Below are 21,385 nucleotides of genomic sequence, written 5' to 3' on the forward strand. Positions count from 1 at the left end.
TTGACAGCCGGCTATAAAAGGGAGCTGTCAAATGGCATCAGCTGTTGTCCGCCAGCTGGCTGCCTTGTTAGCGCGGCAGCCGCGGCAACCCTTTATTGTTACAATAAAGTAAAAGCTGAAGTTCGCTCCGTGTTTGCCTCAGGTTATTCTGCCGCTCCACAACATTACATACAGCTGCAAGGATTTCATACGCACAACTCTGGAAGGAAAAAAGGGTTCCACCGGAAGGCATGGTTATAAAAAAAAAATAGACTGTATAGAGATGGACAGGCTAACGATGAAAATAAAAGACAGAAGATTCAATTTATTATAGGGCCTGGTATGCCTGGTATGAGTGGTTTAGAAATAAAAATAAAATAAAATGGCAATTAGAAAAAGAAAGAGAATATGTAAATATGTAAATATGTAAATATACCATGGAGAAGATTGAGATGTAAGAATAAAAGATATTGATTTATAGTAAGAGTAAGATGTAATGGTAAAGGAATAAGTAAATACATATACTGAAAAATGTGAGGAGATGGAAAAGATGTCTTGATGTTGATAACAATGTATAAAGTTTTATTTTATGTTTTTAAAATTTGAAAACTTAATAAATTAATTTATTTTAAAAAAAAAGAAATTGTAGGTAGACTGTACATGTCCTGATTTTTTCCCCAAACAATTTTATTTCAAGTCTTAATTCAGAATTTTTGAGACTATTAACCCTACTGAACATGGTAAGGTTGAAGAATTTTGAATCAACACTGAAACATACAATGTTGTACCAGCAAACAATTATAAATTGTCCGTTTCAAAGTAAAGTGGCTTTTGTGTCTAACCCTTCAGCTATTTTTTTCTATAGCTCCTTAGGATTTACAGTTAATATGTGTGAAAGCTCTTCAGTCAGCACACTCCTGTTATTGATTTTTGTAAGCTGCTTTAGGAGTTTTCTCCAGTTGAAGAATGGGATAAAAATACTTCTGATGATTATGTTGTTATCCTGGTAGAGAGCTGCTTGTTTGGTTAAGGCAAACTTTCTCTAGTCTGAAGTGGGTTTTAAAAGGTTCATTCAGACATTGCTAGAACTGAAGTTGCTTATCTGTTTAAAGCGTGTCTACCCATCAATCCTGAAGGCTCCTAGAGAAACTAACAGAACATTAATAAACCATAATGCAAGACGTACCTAAATTTACCATTGAAATAACATGAGGTAAAGGAAAAGGGGGATTAGGAGAATGATGGTAAAACAACCACAAGACCAATTTTTAAAACTAAAACTCTTATGAGAAAAACCAAGAGATAAAACCACAAAATGGAGCTGGTTTCTCTGCAGTCAAGCAGAAGGAACTACTTTGAACCAGAACACAAAATCAGAGACTTAGATTCTCCATGTCTTTAACTTATACTCACTATTGGTGAACCTCAATTATGCATTCAATAAGAAAAGCAGTCTTGGCATTGTATTCAGACATAAAAGCTTCAAAAACAAACTCCAATAAAGATGTATATCCAGGAATAGTTTATACTATCAGGTAAATGTATGTACTGTCAGCATATGCTTGGGCATTAGTGTGACTTCATGATGCATTAAATGTGGAACTAAGACCACAGGGACATTTGTATGACTACCATTCACTATTTCAACTTAAGGATGATTCAACCAATATATAGTATCAATACAGATACTGTATAAGAAGAAATAATTATTAGACAGTCTCCCTCCCCCCACCCACCTTAAAAATAAACCAATTTGTTTTGACAATATGATCTAATCAAGAATGGAAGTTACAGTTAGGTCCTAAAAACCCAGAGTCTCTCTATGAGGGAGATGGCCAAAGTTTAAATATATCAAAAAATACATAAAAGACTATTTTTCTCCCAAATTCCGCATACAAACAGCACAATAATAGTTTATGTAAGTATATATCATCTGTAAAGAAAATAAGACACAAAATCCTAGGAAACTTCATCAGTTTTGTACAATTAAAAACAGAACACAAACAGATACAAGTGATAAATATTACAACTTCCTCCCTATTCAGCAAAGAATTGTCTTCTTGGGTGGATGAATCTTCATAGTAAGTTCACAGTGGCTCATTTTCTATTTAATGTGGCTCATAGATATACTTAACTTGAGCAGTCCAAATAGGGCGAGAAACTTTTGAGCAAATTATAACACATTATTCGTTACAGCATTATCCAAGGTGTGCCCGTTAAGTTTGTGGTCTCTCACTAAGGAATAGAGGGCCATACCTGTTGACCTTCAAATAGTACTCAAGGGAAAACTGGTAGCTAAGAAGACTGTTCTCTTTGGTGGCTTGGTCCATTTTACCTACCAAAGCAGCTGCGGTCTGGTCCTTGTAGCAATGAGCTGTGCCTAACAGAGCCCTATTGCTGGGAGGGTGGGGATGAGACAAGTAGGTAATCTGACCAATGTCAGTCTTTGATTCTTTTGAGGTAGAATTTGCTGGTTCCCCAAATGTCCAAGTTGTCCCACTAGCATCTCTAGGATTATGGGTGGATGTGGGCAGAAGGACAGACTTATGTTCAGGTGTGGTGGAAGACAGTTGCCTATAGAAAGATCACATATAGTTTATCTCTGATTGATCAAGTTGAAAAAAATAACACAAAATATTTTAGGATCAGGTGGAAATTCCTGGGAGGAAATGAGAGGAAGAGTTTATACGAATAGGTGGAGCAGGGGTGTCAAACTCAAGGCCTGGAGGGCGGATCTGGCCCATGGGGTGCTTAGATGTAGCCTGTGGGATTGCCCTGGAAACAGTGAAGGATCAGCCCGCAGTGCCTCTGCCAGTGAAAACGGAGCTTGGATGGGCTGCCCTCCTAAACTACATCTTCACTGGCAGAGGGTTGCAGGAAGTCATTGCAGCCAAAAACGGAGCTTGGGATCCCGTTTTCACTGGCAGAGCGCTCAGGCCACCACAGGCACCCCCAACACAAGTAACATCGAGCTGACCGTGTTCACCCTGGCCATGCCCAACCTGGCCCCCTGAGATCACACACAACCCTAATGCGGCCCTCAATGAAATTGAGTTTTACACCCTGAGGTGGAGGCTTCAGAAGGTAAGCTGCATGTAGGAAATTCTTGATATGTGAATGTGTAGAGATGGATGATCCCAGGGAATCTGCAATGGAATCTAGCACCTTAATTTATGGGGTTGCAGGTCTGCTTCCAAAAAAGCTGTATCTGAAGAACTGCGGCTATTATATATCAGATCCTCTTGCTGCACTGGCAGAAGCTGCGCTAGTGAAGTGAGAAATTCAGATCTGCTGTGGTTTCAGAATAATTTCCCAATACTTCAGATACCGTAAAGGAAAGAAATATTTCTACGCTGAGTGATATAGAAAACTATGATTCAGAAATTACTTGATAGCTCACTGGATATTAGACGTGCCTTACAGTCTAAAGAGGAAAGCATTATCTAGGCAGCTCAGATATTGAAATCTCAGGAATCTCTGGTAAGAAAAGCAAAACAGTATCTACTTCTTGTATGTCCAGGAAGGGTAGCTAGTCTCTAGATTGAAAGTAATCTAAGATATTTAAGGAACCGCATCTCCCTAGTTATATCTACCCATCCCATGAGATCCAGCAGGAGAAGCATATAATGGGTCCCATCTTCTCAGTAATGTCATCTGACCCAGGAAAAGAATGTTTTCTGCCATGGGACCTACTCTTTGAAGCATCATTGTCCCCAAACTAAAATTGGCACCCACCCTTTTGGCCCTTACAAAGAGCTTTAACGCTTGTCTTTTGCCATCTTGTCTGGGAATCCAACTGCAGTGGTGTGGATCATGCTAAGTGGCTACCCTGTTAGTAGCTGGACTGCACTGTCACATATTATTTTTTAAATTTTTTATGGTTTTAATCTATGTAATAGTAAACTACACAGATTAAACTTGTGTCTGCTTTATTGCTTGTAACCTTCAACAGGGTGAAACAGTGCATCACAGGATAACAATTCTGGAATCAACGTACTCCAAATGGGCTAGCTTACAGAAAGTGTCCAAAATCTGGAACCAATGGCTCCCATGGGATTGAAATTAAGGGTCATGCGATCATCAGTCTCAGAACTCCCTGCCAGCTTCAGAATAACAGAGTTGGAAGAATTACTTCATACAAGGAAAGCCAAGAATAAAGCTGTCAGGAAGTTGGAAGTTGCTCCTGCTTCCAACTGCTTTTTTGCCCACCCATGATTGTTCTGTTTCTCTGTTTATGTAAGGATATAACTCTGAAACGGTGACCCAGTGGGTCACAGATTGTCTTGCAGCTTTTATTTTTAGTGTGTTTTATTTTAATTTTATTTATTTATTTTTGCATTGGCTTTTTATGTTTTAACTCTGTGACCCTCCCAGAATCATGTATGTGAGATGGATCAAAATAAATTGAACAAATAAATCAATACAATAAGACTTTAGGATCTCTATTCAGAACCAACCAAAACATTGAGATCCAGGATGCCTTCCTATTTCCTTTATTTTCTGGCACCGTAGAGTTTAAGTAAAACCCTAAAAATCTTTTCTGTATGTGATGGCTCTATGGCTTCACCACAAGCAGAAAAGCAATGGTTTGGAAAATATCTAGGTTAGAGTGGTCTATAAATGCCATCCCCTTGGCTAGCTTGGTAGAGTATCACTAAGGTGCCTTGGAGTCAACTCTAGGGTCTTTGAAAATTATAGGACTGTTCCTCAGAACATAAAAGCAGTCTTTGACTGCTAGAATATTGGTCTCCTTCAGCCTTCTTTTAAATGTTTGATATGCCATTTCTTTGCACCCTGAGTGCCATGCAATGGAGTGACCTCCTGTTACTCACCCCATCCCTCCTGCCAACCTAGCAGTTTGACAGCATGCAAATGTGAGGAGATAAATAGGTATTACTTCAGCAAAAGTGTTACTGAGTTCTGTATTTTCATGCTCGCCACATGATGACGGAAGCATCTATCAGACAATACAGGCTCTCTCAGCTGAAAATCATAGGTGAGATCGCCCCCTTGAGTCGATTATAACTGGACAGGGAAACCTTTAAACATTTTTTTCTTTGTACACGGAGACATTCACTTAAGACCTCATAATCCTAATCAGCGTAACTGGGAAGGTGATGTCAGCTGCTATATCTGCAACTAATGGGAATGCTTTGGCTTCCCTTTGATTGAACAACTCATGTAAAATTTACAGGGATTGAATTCCCTTGAAGACAATGGTGTCATGGACTTTCTTATATAGAAGAGTGAAAGTACTATGTAAAAAAAAAAAGGGACATAAAACCTTCCTGGAGTCCCTAGGAGTTATTTCTTCGCCATTTTCCTCCCAATAACTATTCTTCTTTGTCCACTTTCTTAGAAGACACTGAACTATGAGAGAAACTGGCACCCAGGGAATTCATGCACAGAGACTGAGGAAATACCCTAATAGCTATGCTTCTTCTTTTTCCTGACTTAAGAGGACTTCTGAGGAATAAAATGATAAAGTGGCACTAGCATTTCCATCTTGGGTGCTTTTGGGAATTGCCCTTATTGCAAGTATCCATGAGCGGGAAGTACGACGGTGCTTTGCTGTATTGAGCCTTCCCATAAATGGTACCTCTATATGCATAGCTGTGGAGCCAGCTTTCTTACAGAGCCCTGGTAGCGCAGTGGTTAGAATGCAGTTTTGCGGACAAACTCTTCCCACAGCCTGAAGCTCAATCCTGACAGGGCTCAAGGTTGACTCAACCTTCCATCCCTTCGAGGTAGGTAAAATGAAAGGGGAAAAAAACTAATAGTAACAAGTTCTTGTATTTTACTAGGCTATTGTTGCTTTTGTTGGATCTATACACAAAACTAACTTGGTTCTTCTTTTATTTCCAAACATTGACCAAAATACCTAATTTGAGAGGGAACTGATTTTTAAGATTCAGAGATAATCTTGGATATTGTGGCTTTCATTTATTAGAATTCCTTTTGCTTAATCTGGTATTCTTAACACACTTTATATATTAAACAAATATAAATTACATCAAAATTGCCAATGATACAAAGATGTATTTCGAAGAATGTGTTTCAATGGTTTATTATATAACAGAGCAAGCTATTTAAAATCTTATAATGCTTATATTCTAGAACATATCATGTCCAACAATCCCAAAATTCTGCCTTTCTTCACCCAGCTATAACTAATATTTATGTGGAAGAAAGCCATGTAGAGGATTGTAATATTGAGCCTTGTACATCTTTTGGACAGAGTTTAGACAATTTGTACTAGAAGCCAAAATATACTATGACTAATTCCAACTGCACTAGTTTCTAGATATTGTTTTAAAGTATTATTAAAGATCATGGAAAAAAATCAAAATACAAGCAAAATATTATCCTGAATTATAGGTAACTCTAAAGGCCTTACTTTAAACATATTTTTGTGAAAAGAACTTTTCCTTAAAATGAAAATGTCATTTTCTACTGCATATAAATAGAAGGCAACGATCAGAGTTTTCAGAATTTCAATTGACATAAAAATTACTATCTATTAATATCTACTCTGAATGTCTAATAATTTCAATACCCCTGTCAGTGCCGAAATGTATTCATATATTATAAATGTAGGATGACTTTGAATATTAATCATCTTTCTGCAGTTCAGATTATCTTTATTATATTGATTTAACTACAGGATAAAATGCAGGGTGATGACCACAGTACTCCCTGTGCTTCCCCTGGGGTAGGAAGCCAGAAAATAGCTTTGTTGACATCTGCCAATCCCAGAGGGTTCTATAGTTTCTCTCTTTATTAACAGCTAGCCTTTCCTGATATTCAAGGAATTGTAACTTAAAGCAAATCAGAGCATTTCACTTGGTTAATGGTTCCACCTAGTGGCACAGTCTATGTATGCACACAATGAGCAAATGAACCATTAAAGGGTGGGGTTCTGTTCTTATCATTATTTGAAACCAAAGATAATGAAAATATGACTAGCAAAAGTACACGTGGGTATGAAAGAAATATGATTTATTTCTTAAATGCACAAAACTATCCAATTTGTATAGAAAAAGCTATATTATCGTTGCATTTATTTCAAGGATGGAAAAACAATGTGATGCTTATGGCCACCACATATATTTTGGTATCCACAAGATCTTCTGAATCAGCCAATTTTATACATGCATGCACTCACCCATACACACAAACTAAACACATAAAACAGGAAACTGACAAATACAAATGAAAATATCAGCTTTCAAGTATGATTCACATTTATATCCATTTATATTCCTGGTTGAAGGCTGTAGGAGTTTATACAGATACAGTGTTAAAAAAATATGTGGCAATTATTTAGCCCAGAAAAATCAGAAAATGTGGGAAATCAACTCAAAATTGGTTTTTTGTTATTAGTAGGAGAGAAGAATAAACATCAGGTTTTCATGATTCTGTTATTATAACCTAATCAATCAAATGGAGTTCCAGTTTTTATTTTTCCTGGCCTGGTCTACCTCAAAGAGCTAGCTAACAGAGGCACACTGTCATTAAAAAACATTTTTTTAAATGTTCATGGCTTGACATTTATTCTGAAGTAATATGAGGGTATATATATTTTTACTGATTTATATGCAGTATTTTATACTGCTTTTTGTTAAAAATTATTAATAAATACAGTGAGATGCATAATATAGTAAAATGCTTCTGTCTCTCTTTACAACAGAAGCACATGATTAGGTCAGCTGATAACAAGAAAAATTGATTTAAGCAGGTTTTCATTTGTGGTAAAAAGCATGCAAATAGTTCTTCTGACATTACCTAGCACTATCTTGCTTTATAAGTCTTTTTTTTTAGGGGAAAGAGTCCATTAAAAATAAGTCCATGGTAGTATGCTATGCTACCTGAATCTATAGAAATGAAAATTAATAACTTGGTATCTTTTATTCTGTACACAAAGCAAAGAAACTTTGGAGAGCTGTAAATGACGACTTTTAAGTCACAATCTAAAATTGGCTGCCTAAACATTTGGTGAAAAAGCAATCCGATCTTTAAACCTGAAGTTTTATCAGTAGATAATGCAGGACCTGGATATCCCTTCTGGTCCTTTTATTCTATGCGTCATTGCTTTATTGCTTCTTGGAATCAAATCATCTTTGGAAAGCTAGCTAAAATTCAACTGATAGGAAATTCTGAAAGACCAACTGCTGATCGTTTTCTTTAACCACAGAGTTGACTCCACTGTACTTTCTACTTTTTTTTTTTAGCCCTATGCTTTGTTACTTTGCATTATTTTTCATGCCAAAGTAAGAAGTTTGAAATGCCAACTGCTATGTTTTGACGGCTCCAATGTCTCTAGGGCTGAATCTAATTAAAGTCAAATAGGATGCATTTCACAAATGACATTATATACACATTCCTGATTGTCAGACACATTCTTGTCAAACCTTTCGGACATGTCTTGCTGTGCTGTAATAGGCTTGTTGAAGCTGCAGTCTCTAAACCTCCGGTGGTGTTTTTTTCCTGCCTTTTATGGTTTAAAAAAGGAATTCCACTGAGACTTTAAAAAGCCTTAATATACATACCTCCATAATTTAAGATGGTTTTTTTCTTTCTGTTCCTAAATTAATGTCCCTCTCTGTAATCAACCATTTTATTTCTGTGGGTTAGGGATAATGTGGGACTTGCCATTCTAGATGCTATTTTTGAACAATACACTATATGTGGATAGGAATTCCCTAAGGATGGGTGGCTTATTATCATTTATATCTATCTGGAAAAGGACTACAGGTTTCACTTCATATAATTAATATGTAAGGAGATGATAAGCATTTCAAAGCTTAAAATGACATGCTTGTTATTCTTCTCTGAAATAAAAGATTTATGCTCTGCTTTACATTATTTCCTTTGTTTTCTCCCACAACTGAAAGATTCACAACCTCTTTAGTATGCTACTAACATGGTCAACTGAGCTAAATTACTCATGTTGCACTTATGGCCCCTCAAAGGATGTCCTAATATTTTCAGAACCCCTGCTCACTCCCTGTTTCACAATTCCAATCTTTAATTTTTTCTCATTTTCTCATTATCATCTCGAGCACATTAAAGCACCGTGTTAGAGAATGACATATTACTATTAAATTTTTGTAGAAAATCTAGGCATAACCTTGAAACAACTGCAACTGAACCATCTTTTTCTTGTTTAGTCTACTGTAGGACTTAATTTACCTAATATATTATAACTGAAAAAAATATTCAAATATTTCCAGTTCTATTGTACTGTTTAAACATGCAGTTGTGTGTGTGTGTGTGTGTGTGTGTGTGTGTATGTATGGTATTCAGCTTTGTTCGGGTATTTTCCCACGTCATTATAGTTGTGCTTTTAAAGTTGTAGCAACGTTTCGGCAGAATCTCATCTGCCATCAGCAGGCTTCTGTATAGTGTTCGTCCGAGTCAGACTTTCACAGCCAGTTCATACACACACACACACACACACACACACACAAACACTGAGCAACAATGTACCCATAGTAATTTGTCTAATCCTACTGAGAGCACAAAGTTGAATATAAGGCAAACATGACTTCCTTAATAATTTACACTTATGTTATCAAGCTAGAAATGAAAATACAAAACACAATATAAATGAATACTGAATCACCTTGAACATACAGTGAGAAAGCATTCAAGGAAGCATTTATGAAAAAAAATCTGAAAAGCCCCTCCCCCAAAGAAAAGTTATTTGCCTAAATAAATGAGATACAAACTCACCAAGATTTATATGTTGTTGCTACTCTAATACAGCTGCAGGCATACATCTGAGATTGCACATACGGATCAAAGATCCCTTTAAAAGTAATAAATGGGGGGGGGGGGGGGGGGGGGGGGGGGGGGGGGGGGGGGGGGGGGGGGGGGGGGGGGGGGGGGGGGGGGGGGGGGGGGGGGGGGGGGGGGGGGGGGGGGGGGGGGGGGGGGGGGGGGGGGGGGTTGGGTTTTGGGGGGGGGGGGGGGGGGGGGGGGGGGGGGGGGGGGGGGGGGGGGGGGGGGGGGGGGGGTGGGGGGGGGGGGGGGGGGGGGGGGGGGGGGGGGGGGGGGGGGGGGGGGGGGTGTTTGGGGGGGGGGGGTGTGGGGGCTGCGGCGGGGGGGGGGGGGGGGGGGGGGGGGGGGGGGGAGGGAACCCCCCCCCCCTTCTTTTTTTTTTCGGTTAATTTTTCCCAAATTTTGTTTCAGGAATAACTACTTGGCCAGAATAATTCAGCTGAATTTCTGAACCACAATATTTTCTTTCATATATAAAATGAAACACACTTCCAGTTTTGAACACATCCCTGTATAATCTGTTTTTACCATTCTTCCAATGGCCACATTTTGCAAGGGCTAGTTTTAACGGCAATCCAATAAAAGATATTAAACCACTCTAGTGTTGAAATAACATTTAGGAAAGTCAGACATTGCTATAACAAGTAAGCCAAAGACAAAAACAAGGTCCAAAAGACCACTCAACTAGTTTATCTGACGAAAGAGTGCAACATTATTTAGAATGCTGTACTGCGTAACCACACCCATAGGCACAGAATCGTTAACCAATGCCACTTCATTTCTTTCTTGGTAAGCATTTTTATTTGCTTATCTTAATCCAGAACCAAACTATCTGGACACAATAGTTTTATTTTTTTATTTATTAAATGTATATGCCACCAATCTCACCATGAGGCAACACTAGGCAAACAAGATAAAAACAAGATATAATATTAAAATGATAAACATTATTTAAAATTAACAAAGATGTCTAAGGAAGGAAGGAAGATACAATGGGATGAGATAGGATCCGTAATCCAATGTTTCCACTACATCTTAGGACAAGAACATGGAAACAAGAGAAGAATTGTAAAGACATCTCAGAATATTTCCATTTATTTCATATATCATCTGATCTCATAGTGATTCATTTCAAAGCCAAAATAGATTTGAAGCTTTTTAAAGATAGGAACATTTTTCACACCTGAAGAAGGCCTGAACTTTGCAGCTTTCAGATATTTAACGTAAATGGTGTTTTCTCTTAGTAAGGTTTTATCACTACGTTTAAACTTAAACTTTACAATCAGTTAGTGAATCCTAATAGAATTTTATCTCTGTAAGTGGTAAAACAACCATGAGAAGCAGTGGTGACCGGAAATGTGTCAATTTTAATATTTGATATAGTAAATATCAATAAGTATAGCCCATACAAATAAAAAAGTTTCTTGCAGTCCTCTATAACTTTTTAAAGGGACCCTAAGAGAAAAATGTGTAAGAAGTACAACCCAAAGAAAAGTATGGTAGATTGGTAGATTGGGGTAAAAATAAGATACTTTTAAATGTTCAAGTGAGAGCTTCTGTCATAATCCTTTAATAGTAATTCTGATATGATAGGTTTGACTGCAGCAGTGGGAACAAGGCTGAAGTGAGCAACAGATTGCCCAGGCTCTGTAGCTACAGATTTCCAAGTCTGAACCTTTTGAGAGTATTCTGTTACATGTCCACTGTTCTCTGCATAGCCTATGTATAATCTGAAATCTATCCTGTACTGGAGGGATGGGGGTAATTTGTGAGGGGAATGAGGGGCTGCTGGAATTTTTGGTTGGTTGGTTCATTTAATTTGACCGCTTTGTTTACCTAGTGCCAAGGGCAGGAACAGCTAGGCTTGGGTGGGTTATGTGTAGAAAATTGATTGGATGAATTTCAGGTTAGGGAGACTAAAGGCAGGCTGGAATAGGAGGAGAAATGAAGGCAGGTGATAACATCAGGTGAATAGTAGGCGGGTGAAAACATCAGCATCGTGATGGGAAGAGGGAGAGATGATAGGAATCTGATATTCATAAGGGTGATATGATTGAAGGCTCCAATTGATCCTGCATTCCAGCCCTCAGATCAGAATTCACCTAAGACTAAGTCATTGGAACCTTGGTGGCACTGGTTCCGGGCTATTAAATGCTAGCCGAGTTTGCAGTAAGACCATTTTTACCCATGGTTGATCATGGAAGAAGCAGGCAGCTTGACATGTATAACCAAGCCTGATTGGCCCAGTATTTCCTTCTTGTAGTTGTTGTGCCTGACTAGCATTAGCTGTACAAGGGATGAGCCGTTGTCATCGTGGAAGACTTGATGGCTTTCAGAGACTCTGCCCTGAAGATAACTGGATATGACATCTTGTGATGGAAACTGGGCTCTAGGAAACAGTTGGGTTTGTTGTTGCTTGTTGTTGCTCTATTAGTCTGCCTGCTTAGCTACATCCCTGAGTTGCTACATTCTTTCACTGGAGAAGATTTGGAGACTTCTGGTGGAACAGTCTAGGGCAGCTAAGGAGTTCATGGCCGCTATATCAACCCATGGACCTGACTCAAATGAGTATGTGCCTGGTGCTTACCAAGGGTCCCATGCTATATCTGATTTTCATCTTGGGGCAGTTGCAATGTGAGCTACAAATCAGGATATTAATTGTCCTTTGTTATGACCGTATCACTCTCCAATCCCTTGGTGTTGCTCCAATCACTTGCTGGTGCTGCTTCCTTTGCTCCCAGAAAGGAAGGACCTATTAGAATGGTCTGCTCCAGGCTTCTAAGAAATCCGCTGGGCTTCCAGGTTAAGCTTAGGACTTTCCCTGAGAATTTGATGGATGTTTATCAAAGGACTTATTCTCTATCTGAAACACGTCAGACTCTTAAGTGACCTCTTGCTGTTTGTTGATTACAGAGATTTTTTCATTTTCTCCAGGAAATGAAATGTTAGAACAGACACCTAGGATATCATGCAGGAAGCTGAAGAGTAAACCTCAGTGAGTGCATACTTAGGATAACATCAGGTTGACATCATCAGTATGTTGATGACACTCAGCTGTCTCATCTTGACCTTGGATCAGCCAAGTGATGCCGTCACTCTCTTGTTCAATGCCTGAAGGCTGTTGGAGCCTGTATGGGGAGGAATAGACTCAAGCAAAATCACATATCTGGACTGTCTAGCTCAGAGGGTTTTCTGAATGGGCCTACACATCCACTTAAGGCTGGTATGCAATTTGAGAATCTTCCTGGACTTTCACTTCCTGTTCAAGGAACAGACAGCAGCAGTGCCCAAGAAACCTTTATAGAGATCCATCTTGTGTACCATCTGCATTAGTTCCTGGATCAAGAGACCTTGTTTATATTCCACTCATGCCTTAGTCATTTTGCTTGTGGGCTACTTGGTCCAAAATGAACATGGGGAACAATACAGGCAGCTCTCACAATGTCCCTGTAATACCTCTTTTCTGCAAGCTGTATTTGGTTATCAATAGGTTCTGAGTGCAATTCAAGGTACTGGGTATCACTTATAAAGTCTCACATAGTGTAGGAGGTAGTTACAGTCTGCTTTGGCTTCTACCTTACATAATTAGAAAGAGTTGGCTCTTGGTCCCACCAATAGAATGGTATTATCTAGCAGCACCCAGGAAGTTGGAGTGCTCTGATGGAACATCTACCCACTGGAACAGCATCTCCTAGGAGATTTAAATTGTATGTAACCTCCCAATCTTTAAAAAAAGCTTTGGACCCCTGGATCTTACCCCAAGCCCTGGAATAGAACAGTTGATGGATCCCTTTAGGTTGGGCACTATATTGGAAAGAGGATTTTATTGCTCCTTTTTGGGCAACTATCAACTTTATTTTAATTTGCTACTGTAATTTTCTTTCTTTTTGTAAGGCAGCTAAATTATTCTGGAGTCAGAGAGCCCTAGATACATGTTTTATAAATAAGTTATACATTTATAAACTCCTTCTGTACACGTTTTGTTTTAACCAATGAAAACAGACAGGAGTTTCTCTCAGAAAAAAATGATCCCAAGATAAATTAAATACACAAGCCACTAGGAAACACATGCTCTAAAAACTATTTTTGACATATTTCAAAAACTCGAAGTGTGTGAGTAATGAATCACATTGAAATATATATATATATATTAATATACATCAAAAATATATATTCCTTTCGTTAAAGGCTTTAGTACTTCCTATCTAAATCTTAATCTATAAAAATGTCTTCTGCTTTACTTTTTACCAAGAAGGGGGGGGAAAAAGCATATTTATAAGAAAATACCACAAAGAATTCCTATGAAACATTTTGTCATTGGGATTACTAAAATGTTTCAATTTAAAGTGGGAAAACTTTTATGAAAATTTTACTCAATCCAAACAGAAAAAATGTATACCTAATTTATGGATTTCAATTTCACCTAATGTAATTTCACCTAATCCTGGAAGAATAAAGACAGGGAAAAGGATTGGATTTTTTTGTACAAGAAATAGAAACATTGGAATTCAATACCATGACATATGATGCTGGCTACAAGATTGGCTAGTTTCTAAAAAGGATTGGACCAATTCATGGAAGTCATGAGGATCAATGACAATTAGCCTTACTGCTAGTGTGTGTCTTTCTCTGAAGACCATCTGCTGGGAGACTAAGGGCTTCCTTTTGAGGTTGGTTGCACACTGTGAGACAGGTCAGGATAGATAGGCCAGATAGATAATTGTGGACTGCTTATGTTTATAGATTATGTTCTTCATAAAATAAAAAAGATTTCCCTGTCCAGTCACGTTAGACTCTAGGGTGTGGTACCTTGGTTTCTTGGCCGAAGAAGACATTTTCCACGGTCATGTGATCAGCATGGCTATATGCCAAAGACACATGTAGCACTGTTACTTTCCCACTGTGTAGTAGTACCTATTAGTCTATTTGCATTTGCATGCTTTGGAACTGCTAGATGGTCAGGAGGTGGGACAGGGATGGGAACTCATCCCATTGCGCAGCACTCGGGTCTAGAACCCAGGCTGTCAGCTTTCCAACTGATAAGCTCAGCATCTTTAACCACTGAGCCATCGCGCCCCTTCTTAATATGTAATCCAAATTGTTTAATTTTGCCAACAAACATAATTCTCATTGATGAAGCTGGAAAAGGGGTAATCTGCCCTGGAGAGCTTCACAAGACCAGATCATTTTTTAAAATGTCATAGGGATTTACAGAGAGAAATAGTTCAAACCTATTCAAGACACATTGGATTTCACCCAATATTTCAAGTGTTCATAACAGCTCCGTTGGCCCTTAATGTTGTTTTAAAACCTGACTCTTTTTGTTTTAATATTTTTCTTACTGAGAAAACTTTTAAAATTATTTTAAAGCTTTCCTATTTGTCAAATGGCAATTGAAAATATTTTTAAAACATTTTAAAACTTTCTAGTATTGGCAATTTTGCTTATATTCTAGCAAGCTACTCCTACTCCCATTTACATAGGAATGATTCTGCTAAAAAAATAAAGTAGACCTTTATTGTAAAACCTATCCTACAAATATTCAAATAAAACTTTCTTTATATCTCATATCAATAAATATTTTATAAACAGATTACATACATGCACATATGTATATACTATAAATTTAAATTTGATAAATGTGTGCTGCATTTAAATTACACATATCCCAATTTCTTCCACAAATCACATTCCCTACATTTTTCTCATAAAATAATTTAGAGGAAACATGACATCTTCCCAAACTGCAAAAATGTTATATTCTAAGGCAGATTAAGGAAACAAGAGGAAAGGTAAAATAAATCAAAACTAAATCAGCCTTAAAAGTGAGCCTCATCTTGGAAACAAGTAAAAATTCAATCTCAAAGGAAAAAAATGGACAAATGGTTTGGAATACTTCCCTATCCCTTAGTTGGTTATCTAAGATTTATTTAGCTTAATTATCATTGCTACATTAAAGAATATCGTGTTTCAAAGTACTTTGGAATGGACTGCTTTATCTTTGTGCAGGTTTTTTTTTATAATAGAAAACTTAAAATTCTATTTGAAAAAGTCACAGATTTGAAAATTACACACAAGAGAAACAGACTGAATTTGGAAAAATCAACAAATGACATTTTATTAAGATAATGAATCCCTGGGCCTTAATGCGATTACAGCAATCTACAGAAATACATTCCACTAACTTTTGCAACCAGGATTCCCTTTTATTCTCAGTGTGCCAATGTTTCCCAGAAGTAATTCAGTATTTATAAAGGTGGCTACTTCCTTTTGTGCACTCAGGAAAAGCAATATTAGCCTTCTGACATGACTCATATCTTTCTTTAGCCAGGACTGAGGATTGAGCAAAAGCAAGACAAACTCAGAAAGCTCTAGGGCAAACACCACTGTACAATATAAACCACAAAGCTTTTTTCCCCGACTCTGAAATAATGGAATGATCTAAGCCATTCATGAAAGCTTCAGACAGATTTCCAGTTTATATATCATCCCCCAGCCCATAACTAATGCACTGATTTTATTGTCATTACATTAATGAACGCAATAAAATGTCCTGTGTTCATTAAAAAATAAAATAAAAAAGAGCTCACAATTAGAAACGTCAGAAATCAAAAAGATAAATCCAACACAACGGTACAATGAAATGACCACCGAAAACCGAGAATGCCACACGCTTCCAACCAAGCCAGAACTTTTAACAGCTGCTAACCACCCCTAAACCACACGGCGCCTACGCTTCACTCTTGTTCATCATGGCTTACTCAACAACCACAAAGCGTGCGTGTGTGTGTGGGGGGGGGGTTGTCCCTAAAATAAGTGAAGCCACGAAGCATGATTTCTACACCACCCGACGCTTAAACCCAACTAACCCAAGCCAAAGATACCCATCTCGTGCCTTGGCGTCTCGCGTGGACCAGAGATGTCCCCTCCCTCCATTCACCTGGTTCACCCATCACCTCCATTCACCTGCGTCTCCCCCACCCCAACACAGACACACAAGGCCCGGCAGTCTCGGAAGCCACGCCTCCTTCCCCCCCCTCCCCAACCAGCGCCCCCCGCCCCCTCCTCCTCCTCCTCCCCGCACCTTTGGCCTCACAGTCCGCGCAGTACTTGTTGTCCTCCTCTCGCAAGAGCTTGGCCAGGATGGCCTGGTGCTGCTCGTTCTGTTTCTGCGCCTTTTCCCGGCAAGAGCGGGTGGACATGGCGAAGGGGAGAAGGGCGAATGGACAAGGAGGGGAAGGGGTGGGTGGGGAAGAGCAAGCGGGGAGGAGGAGAGAGAGGCGGCGAGAGAGAGAGAGAGAAAAGAGGGAGAGAGGAGCAGGGCCGAAGGCGGCCGGCGCGTTCGGAGGACCCAGAGGAAGAACTTGAGCCGGCAATCCGAGAGCGGCGGCGGCAGCGTCAGCAGCGCTTCCTATTTCACCTCCTTCCGCTCCTAGCTGGCTCGCTCTTTCGCTCTCCTCCCTCCTCTTGTCACGGCGACTGGGCCAGGCGGGCGCTCCAGCTCAGCCAATCAGCGGCCGCCGGCATATCAAGCCAGGTAAGGCGGAGCGGCGTCGGCGTTCTCAACCGGAACTATTACTGGCAAACGCCCGCATCCGCTTGCGCAAAAAGCGGTTCCTGACATCTTTTCCTCAGCAGGGTGACGCGGCTCTGTCGCTCCCCTCGCCCCTCCCCGTGACAAAGTAGTTGTGGGGTTCGGAGTTCGAGACAGAGACAAGGCTAGAGAGAGAGATGTAAAAAGGAGACATTTGCTGGTACTCGGAAGATACCCTCCCCCGTTCTGAGTAACATAGGCGAAGGAGAAAAGACGGCTCTTCCTTGCATCTCGCGATGCAGAGCGCAGCCGCCCACCCAGAAAATAATTTCCCCATTAGGTATCAAGCATTCCAAGACGGCGTATTCATCCGCTTGCGAATGATGAATCTGCTTACAACTGATTTAAGTTTCTTGGATGAGAAGCTACTCCTCTTTCTTCTTCTTCCTCTCTTCCTCCTTCTCCCTCTTCTTTTTTTTTTTTTTTTTTTTTTTTTTTTTTTTTTTTTTTTTTTTTTTTTTTTTTTTTTTTTTTTTTTTTTCTCTTCTTCCTCCTCCTCCTTGCTTCCCTCCTTCTCCTCTCCCCCCCTCCTCTTGGAAAAAAACAGTCCAGTTACCTTTTGAAAAAGTACTTTTGAGACAACTGTGACCTGGATGACTGAGAATTTCCACAGGCATCTTATGAAAGATTGGAAGCATAGTGGAGATGGAGCAGCTGTTTCTTCGCCTTGCATCCATGTATCTGGTTTTTCACTCTGAGACCTCTGTGAGGAAATCAAATGGTTTCTCCACTGAAGGTCCAACATTCAGCTTTGGAGCAGGGACTATAGTTTTAGGGATACTTCCAAGACCAGTGCTAAACCCACCAGCAAGCAAGCTTTCTCCACTTTCTGGATATGTTTATTGAGAAGAAATGAATCTTGTTGCCATTGCTGTAGTAATATTGCTGCTTTAGTTGCTTTCCCCCAAATTTTGGGTGTGTGTATGGAAAAATGTAAAGATGATGGTACACTTCAATGTAATTACAAAAATGCTGAAGAAAGTGTACTGAAAGTTCTAATGCTATCAAAATAGTTTATAGAAATAAAATTTTTATATTTATAAAACTATTACAAAAAGAAGTATATTTTTTATAATAATAATTACATTTACAAAGAAACTGACTTTGTCTTCGTTGCCTACAGTACCATTTTTCAATATCTTGCTTATATTGTCATTGGCTATTTGTAGGCTTTCAAGCCAAGTGCACTGTTTACTTTTCCTCTGGCTTCATTAAAATCAGCCTTCTGGAAGTCCAAGGTAGAGTGGTACCTTGGTACTCAGCGTTAATTGGTTCTGGGAGGCACGTTGAGTACCAAAAACGATGAGTACAAAAAAAATTTCTCATGAGGAATACTATAGTGAGTCACAAGGCAGCCAACACTGATAAGTTCTAGTTGGTGCACTGAGTACCAAACAAACGAGTATCGGGAATTTTTTTTTACATCAAAATGTGTTTAAGTACCAAATTCTAAAGTAATTGAGTACCAAGGTACTACTGTATTGATTTGGCTCAGCTTTTTTTTGTAGGTACCTTGAACTCTTAACATGAGGTTGCTTTGCTGAAGGTCCTGGCACTTTCAGTCCATCTCCCAAATCCTCTCTTTTGGTCAGGATTACATTTAAGATAGCTGATTCTGTTGTCTCTGTTGTCATCTCCTGAAAAATGAGAGTCTGCAAGAAATCAAGACCTTCCACTCCTATTGGATCTTCCACTCCTAGCTTAGTTCTCTGACAGGACAGCTGGAATTTTTACATTATTGCTATAGCTTGCCCTCTTCTGACTTTAGTTCATATAGAAAGGCATCAGCCTGGGTAACTTGCTGAAATTAACTCCCATGATCATGTCATTTTTCTTTCATACTCCATTAATTTTATCCATAATCTTAACAGTATCTTGAATCTCTGAAATACTGGGGTGGATTAAATTCTTTATCATGTCATAAAGGATATTTTGGGAGATACAGATGTTTTTATTTGGAGGGATCCAATAATTAACTTGGGGTACATGGCCCATTTGTTTTCTAACATTGTATGTTAGGTAGTATCTGTCCAAATCAGCCATTGCTATGAATGCCATTCTGTGCCATCCAACAGGATATATATAAAATTTGTATATTTCACTCCTTACTTTGTATGCCATCCAACAGGATATATATAAAGTTTGTATATTTCACTCCTTACTTTGTGTGCCATCCAACAGGATATATATAAAATTTGTATATTTCACTCCTTTGTGTGCCATCCAACAGGATACATATAAAGTTTGTATATTTCACTCCTTACTTTGCAACATACAGCCTAAATCCTTATTTGTGTATATATTTATTGCCATGGAATGGTATCATTCTTGAGCCAGAATGAAACACCATGCTGGATATCACTGTTGAGTATTTGTACAAGCCATTTATTTGAATTTAAAATCTGACCAAAAATTAACGCTTGGGTTTAAATACCTTATTCTTTATCCATTTCTACCTAATAAGTCATACGAAATAGGTTTTCTGTAACCACATGCAAAGATTAATACATTTTTCCACATAATCAGATGAAAAAAGGTATTTGAAGAATGGAAAATGATGTCAGCATTATTCTTTCAACTATCCTCCGAGAGTAAAATATTAGGTTATGAGATGAGATGGGAATATTTCAGTATAGAGCACTATAGGTTCTGCTGCAACAAAAAAATAATTTAAAAACTCGAAAAACCCTGCTTCACTTCTGACTGAAGAATAGTAAAGCAGATAATGACCAGATTTGCTATAAAATTGATGAAAGGGCCCTGGAACACATAAAGTATAAACTTAAATCTTATTATATGATATGCAGTCTGTAACTTGCATATATTCTTGCTGCTTTTTCTATGAGGGGAGTTAAAACAATGGAGCAAATATTTCAAGAGTTTATTATGTATTCTGCATTAATTTAAATAATACTTAAACTTATCCAGGGGTATAAGCTTTTTTGGATTTCTTGCTCGGGGGACTCATGTGGAGAAATCTAACATCTCACCAGCCTGCAAGACTAGCTCTACCAGTAGTGAAGAACCTAGTCACTAATAAATCCTTAAAGAATGTCAGGAGTATCTTAAGTATTCTAAGCAACCAACCATAAGGAAACGAGGTTGAATCATCAATCACCATGGGGTGAGTGTCTTTTAAAAAGCATATGTTACTTGACAGGGCACTGGATCCATCAGCAGACAAACTCAGCAAACAATAAGAGCAGAAGATGAAGTCTTTATAGTTACATCACTGGAATTTTTTTTTTTGTAATCTGATCAATCAATGGTTTTGCAAGCACTACCTCCAAAGTACTTTCTTAAATCTTAAGGAGCCTCATTAAACCTAAGAAGAAGATGATAAAATTTTAAAGCTATAATTTATGTACACTTGTAGAATAAAACACAACTTCATTTTTTAAACATGTAATAAGTTACATAGATTCTAAATTGTAAGGAAACACCAGAATTAAGTACAATGACATAGAATGTTGAATAAACTGCCTATTCATTTTTTTTAATTATTTCACATGCTTTATTCATAGACCACAACAATTCCATATATCTATTAATATCTACTTTAAAATAAAGTAGATGAATTACGCCTTGATTCTCTGATAATAAGAAAAACCAAAAATAAATAAATACGTTTATTTAATTTACGTGTTACCATTTCAGCCAGAGGCGACAAACATTATACCTATGTAAGAGCCTTGATAGCCCACCTGCGAAATTCTGATTAATCCAGAAACTCTTCTAGATATCTGTTTATTTCAAAGATCGGATTTTTAAAGTAGATAAATTCAGGAATTTTCTTTCTTAGTAGGAAGCATACTATTTTTATTCCAGAGGTATAATACAGTCTTAGAATACTGTAGCATCAACAAAGATATAGCTGCTTTTATTTTGAAGTTTATTTATAAAGTTTTTATTTATTTCTTGTGTAAATGTGATACTGCTGGCGTCACAGGAATAAACTAATCCAGCTAAGGTGTTAATAATACAGTAGCTATAGGAAATCGGCAGGAAAGCATAATCCCAGTGTCTTTT

At 38.4% G+C, this 21,385-nt stretch overlaps 1 protein-coding gene across 2 annotated transcripts in view; it reads right to left on the reverse strand.

Moving 5' to 3' along the window:
* SMAP1 (small ArfGAP 1) overlaps positions 1-17,214 on the reverse strand; it is a 61,115-nt gene extending 43,901 nt beyond the window's left edge. For both annotated transcript variants that reach the window (XM_026665219.2, XM_026665221.2), the window contains exon 1: positions 16,847-17,214. In XM_026665219.2, the coding sequence (XP_026521004.2) occupies positions 16,847-16,964 (118 nt within the window). In that variant the 5' untranslated portion in view covers positions 16,965-17,214. The remainder of the gene's footprint in view (positions 1-16,846) is intronic.
* Between the last annotated feature and the right edge of the window lie 4,171 nt (positions 17,215-21,385).

The sequence above is a fragment of the Notechis scutatus genome, chromosome 1 (assembly GCF_049901735.1).
Source record: "Notechis scutatus isolate UNSWTSFEM ecotype Mainland chromosome 1, rNotScu1.2, whole genome shotgun sequence".
In the NCBI taxonomy this organism is placed as follows: domain Eukaryota; kingdom Metazoa; phylum Chordata; class Lepidosauria; order Squamata; family Elapidae; genus Notechis; species Notechis scutatus.